General features: G+C 37.6%; 1 protein-coding gene across 4 annotated transcripts in view; it reads left to right on the forward strand.

The window, feature by feature from the left end:
- The window catches only part of PRDM11 (PR/SET domain 11), a 61,523-nt gene extending 56,031 nt beyond the window's left edge, over positions 1–5,492 (forward strand). For 2 of the 4 annotated variants that reach the window (XM_026671276.2, XM_026671275.2), the window contains 2 exons: positions 1,059–1,706; positions 2,403–5,492. In XM_026671276.2, coding sequence (XP_026527061.1) covers positions 1,059–1,706; positions 2,403–4,564 — 2,810 coding nt within the window. In that variant the 3' untranslated portion in view covers positions 4,565–5,492. The remainder of the gene's footprint in view (positions 1–1,058; positions 1,707–2,402) is intronic. The other 2 variants (XM_026671277.2, XM_087951281.1) reach the window with 1 other exon arrangement.
- Positions 5,493–16,958: the final 11,466 nt, after the last annotated feature.

Here is a 16,958-nt window from a genome sequence, read left to right on the forward strand (position 1 = left end):
GAAAGGTGTCACTTAAAACATTTGTCACATCCTAACCAACCCACCAGTCAGTGTCACACTCTGAAAACTAGGTAGGATATGGAATTGACTGAAATCTTGCATATTATATGTATGATTTTTTAATTTCTGAATCAAAATAAGTCCTGTGCAAATTGATATATGCTTACAACAGTTTGGTCAGAAGTTCCAATGCAGCATCACAAAACCTGGAATTGCAATAATTGCAAAGCAGTTTTCCTCTAGTGTCACAAGTAGATAAAACTATTGCAGTTGCTGAGGACTATGGTGCTAGGATTTGATGAACCACATCTATACTGTAAATATACTATAAGCACAAGTGTGTTTCTTAAATGTAATACAACAACATTAAGCAGTGCCTTGTTTGGAAAACAACCAAGTATTGATGCTTGGAATTATTTACAAGACAGAAGAAAGATAGAATCAAATCCATCATCTTCTGAATTTCCAGGTAAGGATATTTGGCTATTTTTTCTAAATAACTGCTAATCTGCTAAAATCTCTGCTTTTGGCCTAAGTCCACACATTTAATAATGTATTACAAGCTATAGATCTCAGTCTTGGATATGACTGGCCTGGTTCTGTGATAGCGATATGGGAAATGAGATTGTAATTCCTGTGTATTCTCATGTCTCGTGTCATTCTAATATACAATAGAAAGGTCTATCAAGTTTACTGGTTTAACATGGAAACTTCATAGTATTGACATGATGCCTTTTACCAAGTCAAAGTTATCACTACATTTTCAGCAAGCTGAAAACGTCTATATTTTATTTTAATTTCAATTACAGGTTAGCTACCTGTTACTTTAGATTAACTACCTATTATTTGAAGTGTATTGAAGCAAACATCTGAATATTACCTAGATATTGTTTGATTTTCAATATTACCCTCCTTAGGGTGCCTAAGCATTTATTCCAGTAAATGTATTTATTGGTTATGCAACATGTGAAAAGTTTGTCCTACCTTTTTACTTTATTTTTTGTGTCAGGAATGTTGTAGTGTTCCCATGAATAATCATCTCCTGATTTCTTTTTTAGGGGACAGAAAATTTCTAAGAGAAAAGACTGAAAGAATTATAGAAAGTCAAGAAGATGTGATCTACCCTCTTGAGCTCACTACATCAAAACCAGGGAAGAGTTCCTACAAACGTAGCTTTGAAGAAGGGATATCTCAATCCCAAACCAAGAAAAAGAAAATAGACCTCATCTTCAAAGATGTCCTAGAGGCTTCTCTGGAATCAACTAAGGTAGAAGATCATAAGTTCACAAAGAATTCTACCCCTTCCACTCGAAAATCCTTGAGATTCCAAATTCAAGATGTCTCAGAAACGTGTGGGACTAGTGTTCAAGACAGTTCTAATCACAGTAGACACAGAAATGAGGGTGAGTGGAAGGTCCCTCACGGTTCTAACTTTACCACATCCAAAGAAATTGGCTTGCTGGAAGAAGAATGTGAAGAACCTTTATCATTTAAAATGAACAGCCCCACTGATCTGTCTCTGGTGTCAAATCAAGATGATGCTCTCGAACTCCCAACAACTTCCTTGTGTCCCAACTGCATACGGCTGAAAAAAAAGATTCGAGAATTGCAGGCTGAGCTAAATCTGCTAAGATCTGGCAAGTTAGCTGAGCCATCTCTACTACCTCCTCAGGTACCTGAGTATCAAGCATTTTCATATCCCACTGGTAAGTTACCCAAAGTAAAAGTGCTCCTTAAACATTATACTAGGAGATGTTACATTTCTGAGGTCTCATGGTTGGATCTTATGAAGCACAGACTTAATTCTCTGAGCAATTTGGGGTATTATTATTTGTAATTATAAATCATCTTTCTTTTTTATTGTAATATGTTCATTTTCAATAAAAACATTGCAGCGAATTGGTTTGCTATATTCTTTATACATTACAGGAGAAAGAATCATGGCTGTCATTTTGAATGCAATTTAGGAAGTATGTTTGGTTCCCTATGTGCTGTGTGAAATATACTGGTTCATATGTATGTGAAACATATAAAACAAAGCTTACATTTTATGTAGGAACTTACTCTTAACTTTGTTGACTTGTGTATGTTTTTGTTTGTTCTTTCATTTCCTTCCATGATACCTCAATAGTTCTTGTTATAATATGGTAGCTAGAGTACTGCTGAGGTTACTTTTTACAATTGCTTAGTCTTAAGGAAATTAGGACTTTAAAAAAAAAGTACTGGTTTCAAAACATTTATAAATCAACCTTACCCCAAATAACATGTTCATTTTTGTTGAAAACAAGGGACATCTGTAGATATGGATGACGTGTTGTCCAATTACCTTACTATTTTATGTTGTTTTTTAGAACTTTGTCTTAAATAGTCTGTAATACTTCTTTTGTTTGTTTGTTTGGCAGCTTCAGAAAGCATCATGTCCGTTCCTACCATAATGGAAGATGATGATCAGGAAGTAGATTCAGCAGATGAATCTGTTTCAAATGACATAATAACAGCCACAGATGAGCCTTCCAAGATGTCTGCTGTCACCAGAAGGATCCGGCGCTTCAAGCAAGAGTGGCTAAAGAAGTTCTGGTTTCTGCGGTACTCTCCTACATTGAATGAAATGTGGTGTCATGTCTGTCGGCAGTATACAGTACAGTCTTCTCGAACTTCAGCCTTCATCATTGGCTCAAAGCAATTCAAGATCCACACTATAAAACTTCATAGCCAGAGTAATCTTCACAAGAAGTGCCTGCAGCTCTACCGGCTCAGGATGCATCCAGAGAAGACAGAAGAGATGTGTCGAAATATGACTTTATTGTTCAATACAGCCTATCATTTAGCTATAGAAGGCCGGCCATATTGTGACTTTAGACCTCTTGCAGAACTACTGAGAAAGTGCGAACTCAAAGTGGTGGATCAATACATGAATGAGGGAGACTGTCAAATCTTAATTCATCATATTGCTAGAGCTCTTAGAGAAGATCTCATTGAACGGGTGAGGCAGTCTCCTTTCCTCAGCATCATTTTAGATGGGCAGAGTGATGATTTACTTGCTGACACCGTTGCAGTTTATGTGCAGTATGTCAGCAGTGACGGACCTCCTGCCACTGAATTCCTTTCTCTCCAAGAACTGGGATTTTCTACAACAGATAGTTATGTTCAAGCATTAGATCGGGCTTTTTCATCTCTGGGAATGAGGCTGCAAGATGAAAAGCCAAGTGTTGGTTTGGGGATAGATGGTGCTAACATTACTGCCAGTCTAAGAGCAAATATATACATGACAATCAGGAAAACTCTGCCTTGGTTGCTCTGCTTACCTCTAATGGTACACAAGCCACACTTGGAAATATTGGATGCAATTAGTGGGAAAGAACTACCCTGCCTTGAGGAACTAGAGAACAACCTGAAGCAGTTACTCAGTTTTTACCGTTACTCTCCCAGGCTGATGTGTGAGCTAAGGGTCACTGCTGCTACTCTCTGTGAAGAGACTGAGTTCTTGGGAGATATTCGAGCAATCAAATGGATCATTGGGGAACAAAATGTCCTCAATGCTCTCATCAAGGACTACCTGGAAGTAGTGGCCCATCTGAAAGATGTCAGTGGCCAAACACAAAGAGCAGATGCTTCTGCTATTGCCTTGGCTCTCTTGCAATTCCTTATGGACTATCAGTCCATTAAGTTGATATATTTTTTGCTTGATGTCATTGCAGTCCTTTCACGACTTGCCTTCATTTTTCAAGGTGAATACCTCCTTATATCCCAAGTAGATGATAAAATAGAGGAGGCCATCCAGGAAATTAGCAGACTGGCAGACTCTCCTGGAGAATATCTACAGGAATTTGAGGAGAACTTCCGTGAAAGCTTTAATGGTGTTGCTGTGAAAAACCTACGGGTGGCTGAAGCCAAATTCCAGTCAATTCGAGAAAAAATATGCCAGAAGACCCAAGTGATTCTGGCTCAAAGGTTTGAACCTCGCAGTCGGGCATTTGTGAAAGCGTGCCAGGTTTTTGATCTTGCAGCTTGGCCCAGAAGTGCAGAAGAGCTTATGAGCTATGGCAGGGAAGACATGATGCAAATATTTGAACATCTGGAGGTGGTGCCATCTTTTTGCACGGAAATCAGCAGAGAAGGCATAGACACCAGAGGGAGTTTGCTCATGGAATGGCGAGAACTCAAGGTGGATTATTATACCAAAAATGGCTTTAAAGATTTAATCAGTCATATTTGTAAATACAGACAGAGATTTCCTCTTTTAAATAAAATAATCCAGATCCTCAAAGTCCTTCCCACTTCCACAGCATGCTGCGAAAAGGGAAGAAATGCTCTTCAGAGAGTGCGCAAAAACAATCGTTCCCGACTTACTCTGGAACAACTCAGCGATCTTTTGACAATTGCTGTAAATGGACCACCTATTGCCAACTTTGAAGCCAAACGGGCACTAGACAGTTGGTTTGAGGAGAAATCTAGCAATAGTTATGCACTGTCTGCAGAAATGTTAAGCAGGATGTCCACCTTGGATCAGAAACCTGTGCTGCAAAGCATGGACCATGGATCAGAATTTTATCCTGATATTTAGCAAGGAATGCCTCTTGTTTAGAGAACTGGTTATTTTTTTTAATCAATACTCTAGGCTTTGGTATATTACACATCACTCACTCACACACATACATACATACACACACACACACATACACAGATGCACATGTATGATGTAAACTCTCACTGAAAATGTAAGCTGATATGATGGAAGCTAAGAGGAACACAGCAACATTTACTATGTACTGACATCTTCAACTGTGGCAGCTGCAATGTAGGTGGCAACCTTTCATTTTTCAGAAACATGTACTGGGGCCATAGTCTGCATTATCACCCTGACTCAATTTATAAGCTAGACATGGCAGGCCAATGTCACCCTACGTCTCTATGCTTTATGTGTATGTCTGTTTTTTTTACCTCTCTAGTATTTTCCTTTTGTTAGTCAGCTATTGAGCCATTTTAGCCCTTTGCTTATCATCATTGGGATTTCTGAGCCCTGTGCACACACATCTTGGAATTTGTTTCTAACTTCTCAAGGTCATCTAGGTTAGATTGGATCCCTCTGGTAATCTGGTTAATTTTCATGCTATTGTCAACTAGCCAGAATACTTTTTCTTAGCATGACACATCAGTGGACAGTTCCGGTGTTAGACAAATGTCCTGTGAAAACTCTACTAACAAGTTCATATATCTTCTTACAATATTGATAGCATGTTCCTGTGAAAATAGCATAATTCAGATTAGCGAAATGGGGGGGGGGTGTTTTTGCATTTATATTTTTATATAGTGGGGATAAGAAAATTGATTAAAACTCTTTACTGAAAACCCAGGCTGCTGTGGAAGCTAGATAGCCAATGAGTCAAATCCTTTTAGAGGATTTAGACTCCAGGGCTTAAAAATACACATATGCTAATTTTATGTTATTTATACTTGGTCTTTATAATCATAAACGGACTGTGTTTTCTGTTTGTTTGTTTGTTTGTTTTTAATAAGTGAAAGAAATACCTGCTGTCTTTGTGTGGCAGGATATATCAATGCAAAATTCATCTTTATTGCTTAACAATTCTCAAGGTTCTTTTCCTGGTTCACATATCCTTCTTTTACTAACATTTAACGTTCCATTGTGTGGCTAAAACAAAAACAGAGTATTGTGCATATACCTGTGAAGTGTGAACTTCCTTCAAAGAGTGCATAGTCTAATAGATAATGTGGATTATGAGATTTGAAGCTAAAATAATACATGCATTCTGAATAACTTTTTTTAGCTTAATAATTCAGGATTGTTTATGATAAACAAGCCTCCACACCTGTTCGTGCCATACCCTATACATAAAGCAGTGTTGCAAAGTTATAGCTGTATTAGATGATCACAAAAGTAAAAATATAATTTTGGCTGCAGGATCTACTAGGGTAGCATGTTTCCAGAGGGACTAAACTCATGCCAGTTTGCTTTTTTTTTCTTTTTAAATACAGTAAAATGATGTCAGTTACACTGAACCTATCCATTTTCCTTCACTCCATTCCCATTTTCTCCATCTTCTTCCGGTTAGTTTTGGTGCTAAATTTCTCTGGAACCGTTGCTGCTAGTAGATAGTTATTCATTTATATAACGATATATTGCGTTATTTTTAAACAATATGTTTTCAGTCATAATGTAGCATGTGGTTAAAACAGTCTCTCTCAGGACATATCAACACCGGCATCTTTTCCAGTATCATTTTTGTTTGTTTGATTTTAATTTGTCTTTTGATATTCATTGTTCCAGTAATCACCCTGCCTTAGTTTTTATAAGTATGTTATCGTTATTTGCAAGATTTTAAGCTTTTTTTTAAAAAAATATGTTGACATAGAGCAGGGGTGTCCAACCTTGGCAACTTTAAGACTTGTGGATTTCAACTCCCAGAGTTCCTCAGCCAGCAAAGCTGGCTGAGGAACTCTGGGAGTTGAAATCCACAAGTCTTAAAGTTGCCAAGGTTGGACACCCCTGACATAGAGTATAAAAGAAGAGGGCATCATGCCTCCCTCCATGCCATCTCCTAGGATTTGCAAATCAGCTGCTGTTTTCAGGAAAACTTGTCCAGTCAGAAAGGGAAAAATAGCTGAGGTCTTTATAATAATGCGCAAGATTTGCATGAGAAAACTTTTAATAAATAAATAAATAAATAAGGAGATAAAGGAAGAGCGGGGATGGGAAGTAGACATTGGGGTTTGGAATGGAACAATCCTTTGTCCAATCTAATTGCAAAAAAAAAAAAAAATGCCCCTTTGCTAAGGTGGTTACCAACTTCAGTCTGGGAAGAAGAAACAGGAAGTGAACAACTAATTGCATCCATCACAGAGAGGAAAAGGCGTGGAGTTGAACAGATGGATTTCTGCCTTTAGTCACTTCCACTGCCGAAGGCTCATGCGCTGCCTTCTCATTCTAAGCACTCTTTTCTTTCTGCATAACAGTGAAGCGCATACATTTGCCCTTGTTCATTAGTAACTTTGCAGATGACATGATATTGGACTTAAGCGGTTCCCTTTCTCCAATGTCATGTATTGGGTGATAACAAATACTGAAATTGATAAAACTGATAAAATGATGAAATATCAAATGTGAAATGTTTTGACCATTTGATTATGTATAAATTGTTTTAAGCATTGGGGCAACTCTCGTGGTTCAGAAAGCATTACTATGACCGAAAGCGCCTCTTATGTGTAAGCAGTAAGAGAAAAGCCTTGTAGACCATGGTTCATACCATTAAGGAAACAATTCGCCCTGGTTGCCCATAAGGTGTTTTCCAAAAGGCAACTTGACTTTACTTTTCTCCTTGAAAACATTTCACTTCTCATCCAAGAAGTGAACCATTTCTAAGGAAAAACTAAGGAAGTCCAATTTGCCTCAACCATGATCTGGATGAGTGAAACGCAAAATTCAATTATCTCTAGGCTATGTAGAGAAGATTTTGTGTCTAAATGGACAGTAAAATGAAGGTTTGCAATGCTGTATCAGAGTGCTAAGAATAGAAAAACATTTATGTATCCTTTTTTAAAAATCTTCCTTGCTAAAAACGATAGAAATTTAAATTTAAATTTTAGGCTGTGCTGTAACTAAATCAGAATATGATGCAAATAGCATTTTAAAATGATCTCTTCTTGCCTCCAATAAAAAAAAATAATCATACACAATTCAGTCTTTTTAAATAAATGATGCTTAACTTTAGCTGCATCTTTCAGATGTTTTCTGACATTGCAATATTTTAAAGTTACTTCCTGCTCATATATAATTAGTTAATATAATGTGCGGTCAAAAATTGGGTCATCTTATATTTTTCTTTTCAGTCATACTTTTTATGCTACAAAAAGGGTTTCCATAGCTGGGCTCAGGAATTGTCCATTTTTCTTACATTCAAAGTCCAGGTTCTTAGCATTTGGAGAAATTGTATGCAGTGTTGTTTTACTTCCAAAATGTAATCATAAGTATGACAGCATCATTAAATTCCTATACACCTGTTGATATCAGGTGAATGATTGTCAATTATTATGGCTAATTAAGTGGATAAAAGAGTTTCCTAAAATAAAATAATGGTTTGGTTGCAATCAATTCTATTTCACTGCTGTCATATGTAAGATTTAGTAGCATAAAGATAGATGTATTCCTTTTTTGTCATATTAAAATTGAAAGTATAATTATTTGGCAAATCTTCCGGTGGAGAAGGTAATAAAAGGGATTATTGATTTGTGTGGTGGAACGTGATATGGTGAAGTAATCATCTATCTTTAACCCTAGATCATATGAAAAAAATCCTATTTAGAATTATTGAGGAGGTGGGAGCAAGGGGTTTTTCAGTATTATCTTTTCCTTAAAATATTGTCCATGCTCATTTATTATACAAATGTGCATGGTCATATTCTTAACCATAATAAAGGCTGTAATAAATTGAAGTGAGAAAAAAGAACACTAGAGGGCATCCACCATTAATATATTGGTGCTTATCTATTGCAACTGAAGAGCACAATAATGCTTTACCTACTGATTATAAAAATTATAGTTAATGTTATTAAAAGTACTTTTTTAGTTTGTAATGAGATAAAGGGCTCAAGCTCAAAAGGATCTTGTTCTGAAATCTAAATAGATCTGATACCCTCTTTCATTTAGGCAAGGGACTACTTTTGTGAGGCTGTGATCTCTTACATGGCGAAAAAGATCAGTATGTAATGAATTATTTCTACTCTACTCAGTGCCTGTGACTATCTTGACAAATAAGGTCTGGTTGCAGATTTTGCAATTATCAGCCTACTGAGGCTTTTACAGGTGTGATTCCATTGGGCACAAGCATATTAAACTGAATCTTTATTTGAGACTGAATCCAATCCGCTGGCAGTGTATAAAATCTCTATGATCATCAAGCCTGACACAGCAGTAATTACGAAAATGAATTCAGGCAACAAACTTTCTTCCAATTTTAGCAAAAGCACAATGAAGATATGCATGGGTGATGTGAGCTTGTACTCTAAAGAGAGATGATTCTGCCACCCTGATTTTTGTACTGAAGTGCCTGTTCCTTGCACTTTTTGCTCGTACTGGTTCACAAAGAACGTTTATATATTGAGACCACAGCACATATGTGCCCATAACAAAGTATTTCAGGCTATACAGTATTTCTATTACTACTACTGTTTCTGCTAGTAAGTTACTGTCAAACTTGCATAGCAGAGTGAAAAGGCTCAGTTAGAATCCTTCCTCAGTTTAATACAATTCCTCTTAAGCACTAGCAATCTGTTCCATAGCCATTGTATCTCACTCCACTAAAATCTATGCAATTCTTATCACCCCTTGCAGGCAACTAAAATATATATGCATGAAACTTGGTATATTTCTACACTACCAATTTGTGTGAGGTGTAATCTAAATATATTGGTGGGACATGAGCCTTGAAAATGCTCTTTTTTGAGTGGGAATTCAGCACACTCCTTTCCCTCCTAGATTGCACTCATTGGCCACGCCCCAGATAGTCAAGCACTTTAACATTATATTGATCTCAGTGGAAAATTTAAGAATAAGTCTTATAATTATTCAGTTCCACCACTGAAATCAATTAAATAAAGGACTTCAAACTTTAATTAGATTATGAAGATACTCTATAAGGCTTACCCATTGTAACAATCAGTGTAAGAAACAAACCCTCATGCCTATATATCACTATATAAATATTCTTTCTCATTCATACGCACACATATGCATATGAATGAGAATAGTTTGTGTGTGTTGTGAAATATATAAGAACAAACTTTAGAGAAGCAACTGCTCTTATCATAAAGTGAGGTCCTGAGTTTATGTGAGGAATACAGCACTGATTATCACTGTTCTCGGTCTTAGCATATCTATATTTGTTTATAGTCTTATTTTGGGGGGCTGTTTCTCTTGGGATAACGATTGATTGAAAGCATTGCTATGGTCGGGAAAGGGAATTTTTTGCTAGCATAGTTGATAATATGCTAAAGTTCATATAACAGTATCGGGACCATCTTATAATGAATGAAAATGAACCTTACCTCTCCTTGTTACATAGAGTGTACATACATATATTCTCGCTTTGGCAAATATATATTTGATTGATTTGTGCACTTTCCCCTCTGCTTACCTTGACATAATGAGTGCAAACTTCAGGTTATTGCTCCCTGGTTGATAAAGCATGATTGTTCATTCAATTTGAAATATAATCCTTGGATTTATCATGCCAAGCCAAATTCCACTGACTTCAGTGGTACAAGCTCAGACAACTCAGGACAAGAACACAGCATATATTTTTTCCCCCGAAGGTTAAGATAAGGGTAAGAACTGTATGGAGAAGGGATATAGCATGAAAGCTTAAGTAGAAGGGCAGGGAATAAATAGATAAATAAAGCTCTTGAATGGAAGGATGAATGGGAGCGTGTGTGAGATGGGCACCCATTATCTTGATGAGGCACTGTGTTGAGGAAGAGCCACTTAGCTTCAGAAAGACTAATTTCTGCACATAAGGTATACCAGCACAGAAAGTGTTTCGCATTGAACCAAGTGGCATGGTAGCACTTAGAAGTGGAGGAGCATTTCTCTTTGTAAGAGTGTTTCATTTAAATTTTGAAGCTAAGTACCTCTTTGGGGTTTTGCGTGGCTCTATAAAATAGGCAAATATATTTAGCTGAGGAGTCACGCTGAAAGCTTTCTCAGTACTGGCCATTGCATTACTGTTCCTTAGCTACCTACTTGCATTCTTTTGGTTAATTTTTCAAAGTGCAGCTAATTTCTCATTGTTTATTGAACAAACTCAGTTGACCATTTAAGTGGTTTTCAGGATGGTCAGTAGGTATGTCATCACACAGAGAATACTGTTATCCTGAACACTGTATTAATTTAGTAATGTTGGCTTAAGGCATTATGATTGAACCACTCCAGTAACATAATGTTAATATGACTATTCTTTTTGGTATGAATGGGGAATATGGGCGGGGGGATATTGGCAACGGTGTGCCACAGTTTTCTTCATTGATGTTTGTGACATATGCCCAGAGCTTTATGAGCTACATATTCTCTTTTCTTTGCTCAAACCTGAATAAAGCCATTTGGATTTTTGCAGCTGAAAATCCATTTCTGTTTATAAAGCAGGTATCCTAAGCATTAGTAATGTTCATAGGCTCAGTTGCCACATTGAAAGAATGGGGAAATTTAAGATTTGGACTTCCAATCATACTGGCACTATATATTATCTTATGCAAGTTTTATTAGTAGCATTATTAGTATTATTATTAGGGGCTGGAAGGGAGAATGTGGGAACCATTTTTTCTCTACCATGTGACTGCTTGAACTGGCGTTACGCAGCTTTGATGTTGAGCAAGCTTGTGCTGAACACATCTGCTGATAAAGTTTTGTTACTTTCTTGTACTATGCCACACAACTCTGGAAACTCACCTCAGTTACAAACCTGGCTGACCTGAAACTCCAGAAGTTTCAGAACTGTAAGCCCCTACAGGAATGGCTACCTAAAATCTTTTCCTCAGGACTGAATCTCATGGATAGTTATATTTTCATGGCTACTCGACTTTCTTCCAGCCCATGTGCTGCCAACAATGCACCCTCAGTCTACACCAAAATCTTTCAATATTGCACCTCTTCCCAGCTGACTCAAGAGGTGCATCACTCAAACGATTGATCCATTATGAAAGTGCAACAAGGAGGTCTGCCAAACATTCCCACACAAACTCATTTTGCAGATACAAGGGGGTGCCTCAGGCCTCCTCCTGTTTGCCTTTGTCCCTCTACCCCTCACTGACTCAATTCCAAACTGTTTGGTCATGCACATGTATAAATGAGAGGGGGAGAAACAATCTAGAAATCTATTACTACGTATGTATTAAAAATGTTAATATCACATCTTTTCTGACAATGTTTTTAAAAAATGTTATTACTTTGCAGACTATGCTTTATAGTACCTGTGTGAGAGGGGCTAGGACACTGGATACGAATAGAGCTATGTTGATATATAATAGTATGTACACGAGAACCTTCATTTTGTCATACATTATACTTGTAATGTAATATGATTAATTAAAAACACTTCAGTTTATTAAAGTGAGTCAGTGTACCTTTATCTGAAGACATGGGCTGAAGCTTATTGCATATTAATTTTTGTTAGTCTTTAAAGCTAACAAAATAGTGTTATTCTTGCTATTGCAAGCTAATTGGAATAGTCCTTATTGTTTTATAACATGTTCATTAAACTCTCCATTAAAATGGAAACATCATGCATTGGAAAGAGACAGCTTCAATGGGGATTATCTGTTGTTTTCCCATGTAAAATCACTGCTTCTCAGTTGTGGTTCCAGTACGGCACCTCACTTCTACTCATCTGCTTTCCAAACTATCCATTTTAGTCACATTTTTGTCAGTTGATAGCCATGGCAAATGTCAAACATGTTCTTTTCAAGCTGTTGTGCTTTGTGATTTTTGTTTCATGCTTTCAATGTTCTTTATTTGGGGGGAATTGAACATAAACATCATTTAAGATTTTGAAGACAGATCAAACTTTCCATACTGGACTGATGATGGAGAGGGAGGAAGAGAGCTGTTCTGTTTGGGTGTCTGGCCTGCCAATAGTGAAGAATAGTGCCAGAGTGTTAGAGTCCATCCACTCACTAAGAATGTCACAAGTGATTCTCCTCAAGAATCAGCTGAAGTGTTTTAACATCACCACATTTTAATAATCTTATCCCAAAACATTGACAGAAATACTAAACTTGCATGAATTTTCAGTGTCATTGCATTGATCATGCATAAGAATGATATTTGGCATTAATAATATGTTGTCACCCCATTCATATTAGATTGACTGCAAATGTTACAGTAATTAAGGCTAAACAGCCAAGCAATTCACAAATATAAAATCAAAATATAGTCAAATAACACCAGTCTCTAGTTAACAGCATCCATAATGTCATGCTGGCCAGATGACCACGGAAATGTCTTTGGAGACCGCTGGCTCAATGGCCTTGAAATGGCGATGAGCACCCTCTGCTATAGTCAGCAATGATTAGTGGAGTAAAATCCACAAGGACTCCTTTACCTTTTTTTACCTAATGAAAAACCTCCTACTGGTAGCATCAGCTATGTTACCATGGCTGTTTTTGTTGCAAAAGTTAGACATATCAGACATACCAGTATTGAACTAGATGTTCTTCAAATATTTTTTCTTCCAGAAAAAAAGGAATAAATGCTTATGTTCTTGTGAAAAATTCTTGTCCTTGTGTTTTTATCTGTACATACCTATATGTGTGTGCAAATATGTGTGGTTTACTTAGCAATTTGATATTGTTTTAATTAATTATGATTTTAAAATACACTGCTACATGTGTATTTCCAGCAGACATATTTCTTAAAAGAAAATAAAAAGAAAAGTCTCCTTTGAGTCAAGCTGAACTTCATATGATGTCAGGAACATGTTTTGGGGGGATTTTTTTCTCAGAGCATAAAAATGATTTTTCACCAGTGGTGGTATTCATCCAGTTCGCACCAGATCGGGCGAACTGGTAGCAAGGATTTGGCGTGGGTCGCCAAACCAATAGTAAGTTCTGGCTGGCCATGCCGCTGACCCAGTCGCCTGGTCACCGCTAGCTCACTTGCCCTGCCCGCCCAATGCTCGCCCACCCCGCCCACCTGATGCTTGCCCCTTAGGTATTTCTTGCTGAGGCCCAGGAAGGCAAAAAAATGGAGGGAGGAGCTTAGTCGTCCCTCCTCCGTTTTTTGCCTTCCTGAGGCCCAGAGGAGCCTTCTGGGAGCAAAAACGCCCCCCAGAGGCTCTTCTGAGGCCAGGAAGGCCCCAAAACGGAGCATGGAGGGGTGCTGCATGCCCCTCCCATGCTCTGTTTTTTTTTTCTTTCTGAGCCCCAGAGAAGCCTTCTGGGAGCAAAAACGCCCGTAGAGGCTCCCCAAAGCAAAAAAAAAAAGCCACACCCACCCAGTCACATGGCCATGCCCAGCAAGCCATGCCCACAGAATCGGTAGTAACAAATTTTGAATCCCACCACTGTTTTCCAATGCTGCATTCTGGAGTCTTATTTTGATCTCTCTCAGGGCAGACCACATCCTTGGATTTTTCCCAACCAAGTGCTAACCAGGTTTCTCTCTGTTTAGTGATATAAAAAAATGTTGAGACTCTCGAAAGAGTGCAGAGGAGAACAACAAAGATGACTAGGGATCTGGTGGATAAAACCTATGAAGAACGGTTGCAGGAATTGAGTATATCTAGTTCAGTGTAAAGAAGGATTAGGGGTAACATGATAGCAATCTTCCAATATCTCAGGGGGTCAACGTATACTCCAAAGTACCTGAAGGCAGAACAAGAAGCAATGGATGGAAACTAATCAAGGAGACAATCAACCTAGAACTAAGCAGAAGTTTCCTGACAGATCAGAAGTTGTAGATGCTCCATCATTGGAGGTTTTTAAGAAGAGATTGGATAACCATTTGTCAGAAAGGTTATAGGGTTTCCTGCTTCAGCAGGGGGTTGGACTAAAAGACCTCCAAGGTTCCTCCAACTCTGTTATTCTGTTATTTTGTTTGGCATATTGCAAATATTTGTGTTCTTGATCATACAAACCAACTGTCTGTTCAGTAAGAAGCAGAACTTTAAGGAATATGTGACTTCTTGCCAGCCAAAGACTTCTTTTCTATTCAACAATTCATCTATCTCAGGGCTGTCAAACTCCTGGTCCACGGGCCAGATGCATCACGCACTGACCATGCCCATGCCCGGTTTAGTAAAGGAGGGGGAAAGCCCCAATACATCATGTGACACCCAAGTGATGACATGAGTTTGACAACCCTTATCTATCTGATCCTCCCTTTGCTTCTCTGCTTAGATGCTGGTGACCCCATCAAAGATAAAATACAGCAGAATCTCATTTATTTGCCCTCCTCCTGTTCCAGTCCTTTATTCCATCAAAGCATTTTGCCGCCTTCTCATGAAAGTGACAGAAACTGTCTGTTACATAGAAACAGCTTTTGGATTGCATGCTGCTAGATCTTCCTGCTCACTCTAATTATGAGCAAATTGCCTTATGCTGAAGCTGCCTTGAAAGGAATAAAGAATCCTTTCCCCCTGTTTCAAAGTTCCATTGTGTCTTCCTGGTGTGAAAACCACAATGAAAAAGAAGCTGGCATTGGGCTTTAATCAAGTGAGGCTAGCAGCTTTTCTGGTTTTGTTTTGTTTTTTTTCCCCTTCAGCAGTACCATCTCTCCAGTAATGGAAAAGAGGATTTGCATATAAAAAAACAAAAATATTTCTGCTCTGTAAGAAATGGATTTTCCTCAGCAATTTTTACAGTATTCACATATACTGGTCTTTGAAACCATATAGACGTATTCATAATATCCCATGAGAAGGCATGATTTCTGCTGACATTTTCAAGGGAGCTGAGGAAAAATGATTCAAAAGTATGAATTTTCTGATATTGCTGACTGGTTTCCATGGAGATATTTGCCATCTTATCCATTTCTATTTCCCTACCTCCAGTACTTTTTCTGAAATCTCAGAAAGATGAGTGAGACATAAAGTGAGGTAAAGCAGATGCTTTCATATTTTTATGTTAAATGTTAAATATTTGTAAATAAAGCAAACATCTCCTTCGATAGGCTGTCATTTTAGGAATATCAGTCAACTGTCACTGATCATTTACCTATTGTTTAAAAAAAAATACAAAACATAGACAAATAAACAGGATAACCTTTATACTTAAAAAAGATAAAGGAAGGAAAGAATGAATTAAAATCTACTTCATACATGTTTACATATCAATATCCACTGATTTAGCAATAGAGTACAATATTATAATCAAATACAAAATATTATTTTAAAATATAAAAGCTAGAATTAAAATTAGGCTATAATTTTAGACATAAATGTGGATGTTGCACAATTTCTTATATTAAATTATAACCCAAGTATGGTTTTCAATTAGAATTAAATTTTGCATCAGATTTGCTTTTTAAATGAAGGTTATTCTGGACATTGAGACATGATCCCACCATTTAGTTAGCTATTTCTCAAAAAAGGAAGTTCTGAGGTAATGGAGGAGGCTACTACAGGCATGTCCCTGGCCCCTGTCCAGTGCTGCTTTGTGTCAGGATTATTTACCTATTGGAAACAGGAAAATTTGGGGCCTTCCCTTGCCGAAAAGCCACACTTCCCAACTTTTGCTAATCTACATGGAGCAGGAAAAACAGAAAGATGAGGGAAAGCAGAAGAATTTGGGGATACCAGCTCTGTCAAAGCCAAAAGACCCACTTTTTCTCCCAGAAGGAAGAAGAGTTAGAGAAGCCCACCAAAGAGCTATTGAAAGTCCTCTGCTGAAGAGCTGTTGCTGCCAAAATTAGTTTAGGTTACCTAGGGCCAAAACCTGTGAGGAGAAGACACTTGAAACCAGAAGCAGGGATTCTTCTGCCTGCCCTCCTCGAGAAAGATGAAAAAAAAAAAATCTGGTCATCTTTCCTCTTGTTTCCCACATGGTGATTGCCAGGAAAATTGGAGATGGGTGAAGAATAACTCTTTTGCTATCTACCTATAGCCAACATCAAAGGAGGGCTCCTTCATCTCCTGGACACTCATTGAAGACATTCTGATTTATTGCCTCTTTGAAAATTTTGAAATTCCCTTTTTAAAAATATTATCAACATTTTCTTGCCTAAGAAGCAAGTAAGATGATGTATTTATCTGACTTCTCAGAACATAACATTTCCTCTTTTTTTAATCTGTCCTATTGAACTCTACTACCAAACTCTATTTGGTCCTTGTTTGGTTACTTGGTGAGTAACTTTCAACTGGAATCTGGAGTGAATTGGTCTCCTTAGCCCATGAGCTGATATGTATTTTTAATTAGCCTGAGAAAGACTGTTATTCAGTCTGTCTGCTCTGTTG

Source organism: Notechis scutatus, chromosome 1, assembly GCF_049901735.1.
Source record: "Notechis scutatus isolate UNSWTSFEM ecotype Mainland chromosome 1, rNotScu1.2, whole genome shotgun sequence".
Lineage (NCBI taxonomy): Eukaryota > Metazoa > Chordata > Lepidosauria > Squamata > Elapidae > Notechis > Notechis scutatus.